We start from the raw sequence: 15681 nt of genomic DNA on the forward strand, positions 1-15681 counted from the left end.
CTGCCATTTTATTTTCCCAGCAGCAGGTGTGCAAGGCTTCCAATTTTTCTATAACCTTGTTAGCATTGTTATCTTTTTTTTTTTTTAATTATAACCATCTTCTCAAGTGTGAGGTGTTATTTCATTCTGCTTTTGATTTGCATTTCCTTGATGATTGGTGATGTTGAGCATCTTTTCATATACGTGTGGGCCATTTGCATGTCTTCTTTAGAAAAATGTTTATTCAAGCCCTTTGCTCATTTTCAATCAGGTTATTCATTTATTTTTTGCTGTTGATTTGCGGGGACTAAAGTTGTTTCTTTCCTTTTTGTTTATGTATTTCTTTCTCCATCACTAGAACATAGGATCTATAAAGGCAGACATTGTGTTTCATTTTCCCAGTATCTACATAGTACTTTATGAATATAATAGATGCTCAATATTAGTTGAAAAATGAATGAAAAAATTAGTATTGGGAGGTGATAAGAGTGGGTAAAATGCATGTACTAGAGAGAAATTAGAAAGACATCTTAGTAGGTGGAATCAATTCAGATTATGTCATCATTTAAAAACCTGGTAAGGAATTTTAAATTTGAGGCAGTATATAATCAGGAAATTTGAAGATTCTTGAGCAAGAATTAGGATTGATGAACGGTATGTTTTTAGAGGACTGAAACAACCTAAAATAGTTTTTCTAGTCTATCCATGGTCCTAGTTTCATGCTGGTCACTGCTGAGATGCCTGTTATCCGAGTCTTTATAGTCTTTCCTGGGCGCAAGTTTCTTTGGTCATGGTCCTCAAGGACATGGTTCTTTCTGTTCTGCCTCTTCTCCCATTTATTTGACAACTCTGTACTGCCCCATCAGAATCCAATTGGTTATCCTCAGAGACTTTTTACATAGACAGGACATGGTTTTATGTTATTTCTAGAAGCTCCTCCTGCCCTGAAACTGTAATCTAGATTAAGTTACATGGCCACCTCTATGAGCAGGAGGCTGCAAAAGAACGTGCTTGGCATTTTGAATGTTGCCTGTGGAAATTATTCTTCTTTAGCAAAGTCGATAGGGAGGACAGCGACTTTTGGGTAAGCAACATGGAGTCTGACATAGGTTGACTACCTTCTAGTGGTTAAGGATAGAGTTTCTTTTCATTTCATTTCATTTCATTCCATTTCATTTCTTTTTCCTAGTCAAGTCTAGTTTTTGCAATTATGAATAAATCTGTAAAAATCTGTGTAAGTTTTTTGTGTAGACACAAGACTTTAACTCCTTAAATACCAAAGAGTAGATTGCTGGATCACATGGTAAGAGTTTTTTCAATTTTGTAAGAAACCACGAAATTTTCTTCCAAAATAGCTGTACCATTTTACATTCTCAGTCAGCAGTATATGAGAGTTCTTATTGCTTCACATTTCCACTGGTATTTGGTGTTGTCAGTGTTCTGAATTTTAGCTATTTTAATAGGTGTCTAGTGGTATCTCATTGTTAGGTTACTTTGCATTTCTCTGATGACATAAGATGTGGAGCATCTTTTTATCTGCATATTTTCCATCCGCATATCTTCTTTAATGAAGTGTCAACGTCTTTGGTCCATTTTTAAAATTGGGTTATTCATTTCATTATTGTTGAATTTTAAGAGTTCTTTGTATATTTTTGATAACGGTCCTTTATCAGATGTACCTTTTATAAATATTTTCTCCATGTCTGTGGCTTGTCTTCTAAGTATTGATATTTTTTTTGCAGAGAAGTTGTAATTTTAATGAGTCCATTTTATCAATTATTTATTTCATGGGGTATGTCTTTGATGTTGTAACTAAAAAGGCATCACCTTATCCAAAGGCATCTAGGTTTCTCCTGTTATCTTTTGAGAGTCTTATAGTTTTGCATTTTACATTTAGGTTCATGTTCCATTTTGAGTTAATTTTTGTGAAATGTATAAGGTCTGTATCTAGATTCATTCTTTTGTATGCAGACACCCAGCTGTTCCAGTACCATTTGTTTAAGAGGCTGTCTTTGCTCCATTGTATTACCTTTGCTCCTTTGTCAAAAATCAGATGACTATATTTATAGGGGTATATTTCTGGGCTCTCTGTTCTGTTCCATTGATCTGTTTGTCTATTCTTCTACCAACACCACACTGTCTTAATTACTGTAGCTTTATAGTAAATCTTGAAGTTGGGTATTGTCAGTCCTCCAACTCTCTTCTCCATTTCATTCATTTTTGAGAAATATCTGCCAAATACCTGGGTCTGAATAAGCATAGATTGTCACTTGTTCTTTCAAGTAAAGAATGGTATTCTATGAAAAAAGTAGCTAATTTTCAAAAAAAGAAAGAAAGAAAGGAAAATTAAAAAAAAAGAAAGAGAGGTAAACCAGGAAACAGACTCTTAACTATAGAGAGTAAACTGAGGGTTACTGGAGGGTGGTGGGTGGAAGAATGGGTAAAATGGGTGATGGGTATTAAGGAGGGCACATGTAGTGATGAGCACTAGGTGTTGTATGTAAGTGATGAATCGCTCAGTTCTACATTTGAAACTAATACTACAGTGTATATTAACCGACTGGAATTTAAATAAAAACTTAAAGAAAAAAAAAGTACCTAATTTTTCTTGCAGCTTAAGCAATCTCATAAATAAATTTCTTCCAGACAATTATAATTTAGCATGCAGCAGAAATGCTTTATGCACACTTCCCATTTTACCACACAGAATATTAAAAAGACATGTACTGAAGGATCAAGATTTAATAAAATTAATACTTTTTACTGTTCAGTTAAGGACATTTTTATTTAAAACAGGCTGATTTTTTTTTTCCTGTAAATGTATAGCAGTGGAGTATCCAATGATTCCTAGTCAGATTGGTGATGCTGACTATGCGACTTTTTAGACTATCTTCTTTTTTTATCATGTTATCTGTTTGCCCTTTTCTTCTGTATTATGGAAGATTTTCTCAACCACATATTTTTTAATGTTCTAAGAGTTTGTCTTTCATTGTTCCTTGTTACAGCATCTTTAATTTTTCTAGAACAAGACATGTACTTGACTATCTTTGATAATTTTTAAAGATATTTTCTGAATTATGTTTATGTGTCTCTATGTCTATCTTAGTGTTTATTTTTTACTCTACTGGCTTTTTTCATTGGACTGGAGATTCTTGGTTTCCCATAATGTATAACAAAGGAAAACTGGGTGTCTATCATGGGTTTCCTCTTCCATAAAAATCTTTTTACTTGGTATCTTTCTGGAGACGGGGTTCCTCACTGGGAGCTCTGCATAGCATTGGACACTGTGACTTGCAGATTTTGCTTTAGATTGGATCTAGGGGTCAGATTTTGGGTCTCCCAAATGCCAGAATGAAGATAACATTATTGCAGGGCACCAGACTTCATATTCCAAACCTCTTCGCTGAGTATTTTTAAAAAGAGCTATGGTTATGTATTTAATTGAGACTTCTATCAGTTGTTAACCCTCTGTAAACTCAGGGCAAGGGTTTGGGGACATGGTGGTTGTAGGTGATATTACATATAAAAATATCTTCACTTAATTATCCTATTTTTAACCTTTATTAGCACTCCCACTATGCTTTTATATATATATATAAAATCAAGAGAGAGAAGACTAAACTCCATCCATCAATGGAAGGGGACACTAGAGGTTAAATTAACACCATGGGCTCTAAAATCAGGGCTTGTTCTAGAATCTGGGGCTACTACTTATTGTATGACCTGAGGAAAACTACTTAACCTCACTTTGTCTCAGTGTTCTTCTATAAGATGGTTTAATAATAGTAGTACCTACCTTATAGAATTGTTGTGAAGATTAAATGAATTAATCTATCTGCGGTGTTTAGAATTGTGCATTGCACAAAATCAAATTCAATAAAAGATGATTATTGTTCATTACTATCCTTCTTGTAATTATTACTGTATTACTATCCTTCTTGCAATATCTGAAACTAGGCTTTGGTTCAGTCAAAATATCTTAGGATTTGAATAAGAATAAATGTCCTGTGAACCGTTTTGAGTCTATTTTTGTGTTTGGTGTAAGGAAATGGTCCAGTTTCATTCTTCTGCATGTGGCTGTCCAATTTTCCCAACACCATTTGTTGAAGGGACTGTCTTTTAACCATTGGACATTCTTTCCTGCTTTGTCGAAGATTAGTTGACCATAGAGTTGAGGGTCCATTTCTGGGCTCTCTATTCTGTTCCATTGATCTATGTGTCTGTTTTTGTGCCAGTACCATACTGTCCTGATGATGACAGCTTTGTAATAGAGTTGGAAGTCCGGAATTGTGATGCCTCCAACTTTGCTTTTCTTTTTCAACATTCCTCTGGCGATTCAGGGTCTTTTCTGGTTCCATACAAATTTTAGGATTATTTGTTCCATTTCTTTGAAAAAAGTGGATGGTATTTTAATAGGGATTGCTTTAAATGTGTAGATTGCTCTAGGTTGCATTGACATCTTCACAATATTTGTTCTTCCAATCCATGAGCATGGAACGTTTTTCCATTTCTTTGTGTCTTCCTAAATTTCTTTCATGAGTATTCTATAGTTTTCTGAGTACAGATTCTTTGCCTCTGGAGCACTGGGTGTTATATGCAAACAATGAATCATGGAACACTACATCAAAAACTAATGATGTAATGTATGGTGATTAACATAACATAATAAAATAAAATTTAAAAAAGAAATATAATATTAACTGGGAAAAAAAAGAATAAATGTACTGTGAAGGGAAAGACTATTTTGTTTTGTTCATACAATTAAATAACATTTAACTTCTTGGTAGAAATTGATGTGGTCCTGATTGTCATTAATTATGTTTTTCTTGAAAAGTCTAAATTGTTCAAAACCTTTATATTTATGAAATTTATTTTGAATTACTGCCTTTCCTTAAAATTTTTAATGCATTCAGTGTGCAGTCTTAGAAAGAACACAATTTTTGGAGATAGGAAGACCAAGTATATAAATTAGATTAAAATAGTTAATCTCTATGAATCTTAAACTCTTCATCTATAAAGTGAGAATGGTAATAGATTCCTTCTAGTTTGGGTATGATATTTTGAAGTAAAATAATAATAAATTATCATTTTCACTAGCATGCCAGTTTCCTTAAGGTCAGGACTATTTTTTTTTTTTTTTTTTAATCTGGGGCACATTGCAGGGTCTCTACTAAGGGAGATATTCAATAGATGCACTCAACACATACACTGAACAGTTTACATTATAAAAATTTTGAAGAAAGGGGCATAAGCTGTGCAAAAAATATAAAAGAGGTTACTAGGAGGAATTCAGTAGTAGGGAGTACTAATTATTAAAAGCTTACATATTGCAAACAAAGAGTTCAGTCTTTTTGTTTATAATTGTTGTTTGGATATTTGGTTGGATTTTGCCGTTCATTTACAGATATAATACAGAACTACTGTGATCATGTTTAAGTATGTAAATAATATAATATGAATTCCATATTAATTTGAATATGCTTTTATATTTACATTGTGAGTCTTCCCCCCCCCCCTTTTTTAAGAAAAAGAAAAGACAAGACTCTCTGGTGAGGAGGGAGAAAAATTTAAACGATAAAATATCACTGTGGTTTTTATTTTTAAAAGAGTAAAAATGATTTCATGGTTTCCCTTAGAAACAGAGTTTGAGACTATAATGAAAGAAATCAGAAAGTATTATACTTTAATAGCTGTTTACTATTATTTAATAAGATGATTATCTTTTTCATAGAAGAGATCTTTTCACTTTTATAGATAAGAAACTGTGGTGGGCAGACCAAAACTTAGCTCAGCTGGGAACCTGCAGCAAAAGAGATGGAAGAAACCCCACTGTCCTGAGAAATAAGACTTCTGGTGTTGTTCATATGAAAGTGTATGATAAAGAAGCACAGCAAGGCAAGTCACACTGTAATGAATTTGTGCCAATTTTTGAATATATATAAGGTTTTTTCATATTCTTTTCTCAATTCAACAATTAAAAGGTTTGTATTTTTGCTTCTAGTTAAAAAAGGGGGGGGCAAATGCTCATTATTACTGCAGAAGAAATGCCTTTAACATAGGTATATAATGAGGTTTCAAAACATTAGCAAGGGCTTCCAAAGAATCTTAATTTGTCATGTCTTCAGGGAGGTCTTATCTAGTTCTTGATTCAAAAATGTAAGAATGAGAAAAAATTCCCAGCCAAATATATACAGTGTATAATTAAGCCCAGAAACTAAATGAATGAGGGGACTTCAAATGGACTATGTCAATGTAAGAATTTCACATCCAAAAGCACTGCATTGTTTGGCTCTAAGCATTTTGCTTTTTTGTTTTTGCTTGTCTAAATGGTGTGCAGTGAAATGGAGTGAGAGAACTAGCAGATGGTTTACATAGGTGGACTTGTCACATTGCCCAAATGGCATTTACTTTAGAGATGCCAGCCAGGAAAACCCCACACCTGCTAGTCCTTTCTTAGTTTTTGCTTCATGACCCATGACATTAGCAGAACTCTTTTCCTAGAAAAAATACTCTTCTGTATTATACTTTCTTACTTTAGTCTCTGCTATGAAAATCCTTAGCTTCACATACTTTTCTTCTTAGGAAAAACATTTCAAGAAAATGTAACAGGGCTTTCATCTGAAGGATTTGGGCAAATAGACCAAAGCAGAGAACAGTAGAGATAGAAATAGTGAACCAAGGGGGATCACTAATTCTGAAGACTGGTGACAACCATCAATCAGGCAGAATTTATTGGAGGTACCAATTGGGAGGCATACTTGCCCATCTAGATACAAAATGAAGACCAGATTTCATGGTTGCTTTCCCTATACAGAACAGAGGCCAAATTTTAGTATGAAATCACTCCTGAAATTTCATGAAAAAAATAAAGAAAATAATTGCTTTAAAACAAACAAACGATGAAGTGATTACTGGGCTCCTTTCATAGTTTAGAAGACATTAATACCCAAACTCTTATGCACAAATCTTTATTTGCTCTCTGACATTTAATTTTTTTTTAATTTTTAAATTCTTATGTATGTATGTATGTATATATGTATGTATGTATTTTTAAAGAGAGAGACGGGGGACAGGAATAGGGAGAGGGAGAGAGAGAATCTCATGACAGGCTCCACCCCTAGTGGGGAGCCCAACCCTGAGATCATGACCTGAGCCAAAATCAAGAGTCTGTACTTAACAGACTGAGCCAGCTAGGTGCCCCTCTGACATTTTTTAAAAAATCACTATCTATAATAATGAACAGGAGTGTTTTCACTAGCTGTTCTCTAATGGAAGATTTCTGTATCAGAATAAATAATTTTGTTGGCATTCAAGCCACGGGGAATAGAGTATATAATTGAGAATAAAACGCTGGTACTCAATAAATAAAATATTGTGACATTTTTGTGAATTTCAACACAATATATTTGCAAAGTATAAAAACTTACAGTACCATGATAAAATTTAGTTCATAGTCTGTACTAAATGAGATTATATCTGAAAACACATTAGAAAAACACAACAGAAGGAGAGATTTATTGTTTCCAAACAGGACATTGAAAAATATATATATTCATTTTTTTTCAAAATATGAACAAGCACATTGTTTGTTTGAAATTGTAAATTAATATAATTTATAGAGTTTCCCTAAGTACAGTATCAATAAAGTTTATTGGAAGAAAAATTTATTATATTATGTTTGGCTCACTTTTTTTGCTCATGTTAACAAAATTTTCCTCATCTTATAAGGGTTTGACCCTACAAGTAGAGTTGGGTATTTTACACATTGTGAAAGTATTACTAACTTGACAAGGACCTGAATACTTAGGAATTAATGGTATAATATGACTCAGCTTAAAATTCAGTGAAAATACTATTTTTACTAAAAGAATGTGCTGATTAAAGCATCTGTATTAAAGAGAATCACATTAACAGAATCATGGCAGGTACCTTAAAAGCTTCATTAGTATGAAATATGAGCAATTTAGGATTATTTAAGGTGTTAACATTACTACCTCTTTGGATTTCAAAGTACAATTAGCTACTTCATTTATCATTTTTGACATAGATCACTGGAGAGCTGAGACTTCTCGTTAGTCAAGTGGACTTTCTAGCTCCACTAGGGAATTGGGGCATGAGGTTTGAACATCAGTCTCACTGCAAAATATTAAGCCAAGCTAGTATTTCTAACTTGCTAGATAATCACTACCTAAATTACTGTCTTTAAAAATCACTCTAATATTTTTCCTACATCAATTCTTTATTTAATAGGCAGATACTTACTGTAAATAATGACTCATCTCATTTTTTCCCCCTTTTCTCTCCTTCACTAGTAGAGACTAAACAAATGATACATGAAATGTGTGTTATACAGCATAATTGTTGACATAGGCTAATTTTATTATTTCTCAAAAAATGAGCATGGTACAGTATACTGCTATTACTGCAATTATATTTAAAAATGTACAGTTCCAGAAGTTCCTTTTTTTATTTCTTAACATATGCCTGATATCATCAAGGTTATAAAACACTATTTTTCTTTTTGTAATTTCATTCTCTTCCTGAATCTATTTTTTTTTTTTTAACTTCAACTTCCTTGTTTCCCTTTCTCTCTATCTGGTGTTTCTTCAAGCTTTCTATTAAAGCATTTCTTGTCAATCTCTTCTCAGCTTTTCAGTCTTTATAGTAGTTGAAATAAATCTATATCAAAATGCAAATTTCCATAGCTTGGCATTGCATTAATATATGTTTATGTGTTTTCTATAAGATAAAATATGCATAAGGTCAGTATAGATTACTGTAAATGTGTAAATATAACTGTCTCATTAAAATAATCAGAGATCTGAAATTTCATTTTAGTATATAAGTCAGCTTGAGGAAAGGGGGAATAAATGAACTCATCTTCATTAGTTTATATAGGAGATAAAAGTAATCATTTCAACAGTTCAGGGCAACTCTAATCCTAGCATGTGGCCCTCTATAGGATAGAGCTCAGCATTGACTGAACTGGTAACTATAAGTTATGAGCAGAGAGTGTGGTAGCTCTCTTGGTGAGAAATCTCCCAAGTTGAGATTATTTCACACTTCAAAACTGACAGAACTCATGACAGCTTCAATTGAACAATTAAATCCCATTAGACTATCTTGAATTCAGGAGATGAGAAATAATGAGCTGCATTGGTATTTTGAATTTTCCATAGAGCACTATTGATATATAGCTTTCATCACGCTTTGTAATTCTCACTGGATTTACTGCACTTCATATTAGAGCTTGAACATCCAGTAAATGGTCCTGCATGTCCTAGAATAATAAAAATGTTGTAAAAATGGGATATTTAATGAACTTGCCGGATAAGATTGTAAATTACTTAATGTCACACTACCAACTTTAATTAGCACATTGGGCCTAGTAAATTCAATGGAACATCTTTATAGAATGCCTAGCTGTGATTACCTGACTAATATTTGTCATTGCTACTATGCAGGAATAAGGAGAATTAATATGCCAATTAATTAGATGACTCTCACGGGTGTGTTTTAAATATATTTTGGGAGAATTATGTTCCTAGGAATAGCAAAATTTATTTCCTTGCTTTCAAAAATTATTTAAATATATATACCTCCTTTCTTTTAATGGCATAATCTTTAAGTTGAGTTAATAATATAATTTAACAGCTATTTATGTGACACATTTGGATAAAACATTCTTGAAAAGGAAGTAACTTTAGAGTTGAAGTGAAATATCATAATAAAAAGATTTCCTAGTTTCTGTGATCTTAAAAAGTCTATGACAGTATTCTTGACAAACCAATTTCACTTGCTCTTCTGTGGCTGTGAATCTTCTCATGCATTGCCATTTGCTTTTTAAAAAACTTTTTAAATTATTTATTTTGAAATTTATCTTTTGAGATCTAATTGACATATAGCATTGAGTAAGTTTAAGGTATATAATGGGTTGATTTGATACATTTATATATTGCAATATGATTACCACGTTAACATTAGCTAACCCCTCTATCGCATCACATAATTATCATTTCTTTTTTGTGGTGGGAATAATTAAGCTCTAGTCTCTTAGCAACTTTGAATTGTAATCGAAGTTTAATTGATACTATAAATTAATTATAGTATTGCTGTGTATAATCACTATGCCACGCATTAGATCTCTATTTACATTTTTGGGGGAGGGCAGACTTCAACTGCAATATGCCACTTCAAATTATTCAAGACAATAAAACATCATACTAACCACTATGAAGCAGCTGCATTTATAAATCAACAAAAGCATAAATATTTGTTCAAATTATTGATATCAAATGATACTCTTTTTATTTTTCTTGAATATTTCTTTTGCTTGTTTTCCTCCTATGCAGGCAGCAATTCTTGCCAACTAAATAATGGTGGATGCTCTCAGCTGTGTTTGCCAACATCTGAAACTACAAGGACTTGCATGTGTACGGTGGGATATTATCTCCAAAAGAACCGCATGTCATGTCAAGGTATAAGATCTTGAAAATTTTAATTCTGATGCATTTACTTTATCAATGAAAATTTTAGGCAACACAAATCAGTTAAAAAAAAGAAAAAATGATATTAGCTTCTTATTAGGACAACAGTTTACTGCTTAGTCTCATATATGTAGGATTGTTATTATCTAAAAAAAATTAAATATTACTGTTCATTAGAAGTCATAATTAGTTATTTTCTGGAACTGCAGTTTATTATCAAACTTTTAACCAAGCCCAGTAGAAACTACCTTCAACTTGAATAGGCAAGGGTTGAGGTAAAAAACAGTGATTGATTGGTTACAATTACCATTCAATCTGAATCAAGTTATTCTTTTAACTATTTAAGAGAAAATATAAGAGACTTGAGAGGGCTCAGATTTGCTTAACTGAGAGATAAGATCACTGCCAAAGAGCTGGAACCTAAAACACCCATCTTCCTATTTCATGTTTCATAGAGTCTAGTTCTTAGTCCCAAAGAAATTTAGTTCTAGAATGATCTTTCTATCCAATGATCACAGCTTAATTTTATTTAAAAATGTTTCAATCTGGGGTGTCTCGGTGGGGCAGTTGGTTAAGCTTCCGACTCTTGGTTTTGGCTCAGGTCATGATATCAGGGTCATGGGATCTAGCCACCGTCAGGCTCCATGCCCTCTGCCTCTCTTCACCCACATGTGTGTGCCCACTCTCTTTCTCTCAAGTAAATAAATCTTAAAAGAAAAAAAAAAAAAGAAAATGTGTCCAAAAACATGTTTTGGCATATTAGAAAAATTCATAATCATCAGCATGCAGACTTCTGGTAGTCAGCTTTTATGTATGTGCATATTTTAGGATATACTTTTGATACTGGACCAGCGAGGTATTAGCAAAAATTAAGTACTTGGTATGTTTTTGGGTTCAAAATGGTTTAAGAAGACTAACTTTATTAGAAAAACAACAGTGATGTAGCTATCTAAAGTCATATATAAAATCGGGGCACCTGGGTGGCTCAGTCATTAAGCGTCTTCCTTCAACTCAGGTCATGATCCCAGGGTCCTGGGATCGAACCCTGCATTGGGCTCCCTGCTCCGTGAGAAGCCTGCTTCTCCCTCTCCCACTCCCCCTGCTTGTGTTCCCTCTCTTGCTGTGTCTCTGTCTGTCAAATAAATAAAATCTTTAAAAATAAAATAAAATAAAATAAAATCGTATATAAAATCAAAGTTTATTATCATATATAAGCAACAAGATAATTGGGCATTAGAAAAGAGGAGGTAAATTTTGGTTGTGAGGCCAGGTATGGTTTCTGGAATCATCTACTTCTGTGTTTATGAAAGTATGGTTCCCAGACCAGTAGTGCTGTCACTACCTGGAAACTTTTCAAAAATTCAAATTATCAGGCCCCTGGGATGGGGGCTTCAGTAATCTTTGTTTTAACAAGTCCTCTAGGACATTATAATGCACACTCAAGTTTGAGAACCACTAATTTATCTACCTTTCAACTAGTCAGAAGTGTAGTATGCAATTAAAAATTTTAAAAAAAGGCTAAGAAATATGTTTTATGAAAAAAATTAAGAATGTTCAAAATAATGCTGCTAGTAGAATGATTTTAATTTTAAATATTCACATTTTCCTCCCCAATTTAGGTATAGAGTCATTTCTTATGTACTCTGTTCATGAAGGAATCAGAGGAATACCTCTGGAACCGAGTGACAAAATGGATGCATTGATGCCTATATCAGGAACTTCATTTGCTGTTGGGATAGATTTCCATGCAGGTAAATAGCTTTTTATTCATAATTTATGTATGATGTTTTTACTTGATTTATTATACATGATGGAAACCTTTCCCCTCTGTACTGTGATAGTCAAGATGAGGAATAAGAAAGCAAATTAGTAATGAATTTTTAAGCCTAATACAAATTGTTCTAAATGTTTTCCTGAAAAAAATCAAGTAAAAATTTCCTAAAGTATAGCATTTTAATTGCCAGTGCCTTAAAATGCCATGATTGGCATTTGGTTGCTTCAGTTTTATTTGTATTTTTTTTAAATGACACTTTTGCTTTTATTCAACTATAGATGTAAATATATACAAAACATTTTGATTGATTATATACTTAAAACATAATCTAATTTAAAATATTTCCAAAACGATTATCTATTCTAATATAGGTAGTAGCAAATGAATCCAAATAACAAGGAAACAGTTATAAATGCTGTGCCATTTAAATTACTTTTGAATATGGTATGTATCATTTTGGAGTAAGATTTTACCTTATCTTCTTCTTTTAGCAAACAGTGAAAGAAAGCAGATTCGATGCTAACATTTTCCTGTGGCTAATATAAATGTAGGATTGGAAACTGATGGTAGACACTGTCCATATATTGAAGTAAACATGTTTTCATGCGGGTGTGCTAATTGCTAAATTCACACTTAGTATAAGCATTAGATATGCTTCTGACATTTATACTCAGATCTATCATTCACACTTGTGTCTAAATTTATAAAACAGAGTTTCTCTACTTCTCCTCGAGCTAAATCATATGCTTCCCATATTAATGTTTTAGTGCTGAAGATGTACATGTATGTTTACAGTATTTTTTTAGTACTTGTGAAGACTTAATTTTATCTAATGTTAAAAAGCAAGTAGTTCTTTGATTTATAATCTTAAAAGAAATCTTCACGCATCAGCATGTGGAATTCTGGTTGTAAGCTTATGTTTTCTCCCTCAGCTCTAACACATTTTGTTTAATCATGTGTTAATGAAATTCCTGGCTACAATTTAATGAATTATTGGGGATCTTCACAAACATTTCAAAGATGACTTTTCTTAAGTAAATTATTTTGTCCCAAATGTTTGGAATCATATACAGGCCAAACTTCCTACATTTTTAAAAGGACCTATCCTAAAAGGAAATTCAGACAAATACAATATATTTTGTTGAACAATATGTAAATTTTGCCAAAAATCACAATGTGATTTTTGATCAAGCAATGCTGTTTGATCAAACCTCATTATACACCGAAGGCTCACTACCCTACCATGCATAATCTACCCTGCCTCTTAATTACATGCATCTTTTCTTTAGAATTTCATCATATAGGATTTAGTAAATACAAAACTAAGAAAACTTGAACTTCTTGAAAAGATGTTGTGTATATACGCATATATTTTTAGTAAGTAAACATAATCCCTTGTTTTAGCTGTTATCACATATTTGATTCTTTTAAAAACTTCATAATGATTTTTGAAAGTATTTGGAAAATTTCTGTGAGATATGATATTAAAACATTTGGTGGTGTAAATGTCCTGGTTAGATCATTAGTAAATCTCTTTTTTCTTATGGGTAGACTGATTATTTGCATAAATTGAATTCACTCTCTGAGGCTTTATACTAGCCCTGAAATGGGATAAGTTTCATATAATGTACCACGACAAAAGATATTTTTATTTGCAGAGAATAGTACTGTCCCTATTTCTATATTTCCAATAATTATTAATATCATAATAAAATTATTTTGCATAATAAAATTATTTCCCATAATTATTACTATCATAATAAAATTAGTTTGCATCAGATAGTTTTTCCCCAGAGAAACTACTGGTTGTTAGTCAAAACTTAGTGTTCTTCATATCATATCTCTCATATTTTTAAATTCATTTCCTAGGAAGAAATTGTTTTTAGAAAATCTATTTCTTCTAAATGTAAAAGGATATAAGCATATGGAATGGTCAAATAAAATTAAAATGTTCAAGAATGTATTAAAATCCCTATTGTTAATCGGAAAACAACAATGCAAAATTTGCTTTGAAATCAGAGGGTTAGAGACCTAGGCCACTAAAACGTATAGTGGGAAGAGGTAAGGCTTTGGCAACAACTCAGATTCCGGTGCCAGTTCACTCTCTTAATACCCTGTGATGTTGTGTAAATTACTTGATATTTCTGAGGCTCAGCTGCCTCACTTTTTGGGGTATGGGAATATTAAGATTAATATATACAAATGTTTGACTCAGTGCTATGGGAGCTATGAAAATAGTAGTGATACCTAATAACAGAAAGTAATAAATTGTAAAAATTCGCATGTGTGATATATGTGTGTGTAATATATATATTTACAAACATGTCCTGGAAGCTATATTTCAACTTCTAATTAGCGAAGATTTCCTTTTCTGTTCTCTGGACTGATACTATACTTTCTGTTCAGTGATCTGCATAGAATAGTCATTTCTTAACTTCTTGGGGACAGAGAGAGTAGGTTAGTAAAATTCCCTAGTAAAGATGAACTTAATTATGATGATAATGAACAGTAGGGAGAGCAGATATTTAAAGATTAAAAAATACTGCCAGTTATTTGAAGTCATTAAATATATACCTAGGAGGCCAGGAGACAGTGCATAGATAAGGAATAAGTAAAACACTAAATGATGATGATGGCAGTGGTGGTAATAAGAGCCTCCAACACTTCTGCCCATACCTTTTGTGCTTCTGTCTATTTTACAGTCTGATCCTTTACTAATTGTGTTTTATGAAAATGTATTAAGATCAGACTAAGTGGGGAGCAAGATGGCAGAGGAGTAGGAGACCTGGATTTCGTCTGGTCTCAGGAATTCAGCTGAATAGGGATCAAACCATTCTGAACACCTACGAACTCAACAGGAGATCGAAGATAAGAATAGTAACAACTCTCTGAACAGAAAAGCGACCACTTTCTGGAAGGTAGGACATGCGGAGAAGTGAATCCGAGGCGATATTCGGGAGGATAGACGGCGGGGGAAGGGGCCTCCGTTGGCCGCTTCTGGCAAGTGATAGAACCACGGAGCACAGAATTGGAACTTTTAGAAGTCGGCTCCGCGGAGGGACGTCGCTCCGGTGGCTAAGCGGGGGGTGGAAACCTCGCGGGACAGTGTGCTCTCAGGACCCTTGGGGTCACTAAAGACCGGGGTGCCTGAGTGTGGCAGAGCTCCCAGGTATCAGAGCGAGGAAGCCGGCTGCAGAGATGGAGCCGAGGCACAGGCTCTCAGCTCGGGGTTGCCATAAACTGTGATCTGCGGCCCAGTCGGGCCACTGCTCCTCCAGCAGGGACCCAACAAGCGGCAGATCCAGGGAGACTCCCCTCCCTCCCCCAGGAGGAGCGGCGCGGGAGCGCACCGCAGGGATCTGCTGAGTTCGGAGACTCCACACAGGGTCGGATGCCAGACACAGAAACGCTCGATCACAGGCCGGGTGAGCACGCAGTGCG

At 33.6% G+C, this 15681-nt stretch overlaps 1 protein-coding gene across 2 annotated transcripts in view; it reads left to right on the plus strand.

The window, feature by feature from the left end:
* Positions 1-15681, plus strand: part of LRP1B (LDL receptor related protein 1B) — a 1880289-nt gene that overhangs the window by 1337136 nt on the left and 527472 nt on the right. For both annotated transcript variants that reach the window (XM_088022156.1, XM_088022157.1), the window contains 3 exons: positions 5734-5878; positions 10336-10457; positions 12086-12217. In XM_088022156.1, coding sequence (XP_087878282.1) covers positions 5734-5878; positions 10336-10457; positions 12086-12217 — 399 coding nt within the window. The remainder of the gene's footprint in view (positions 1-5733; positions 5879-10335; positions 10458-12085; positions 12218-15681) is intronic.

This window comes from Eumetopias jubatus, unplaced genomic scaffold (genome assembly GCF_037043125.1).
Source record: "Eumetopias jubatus isolate StellerSeaLion01/CBP00866 unplaced genomic scaffold, mEumJub1_p1.0 scaffold_3, whole genome shotgun sequence".
NCBI classification, from domain to species: Eukaryota; Metazoa; Chordata; class Mammalia; order Carnivora; family Otariidae; genus Eumetopias; species Eumetopias jubatus.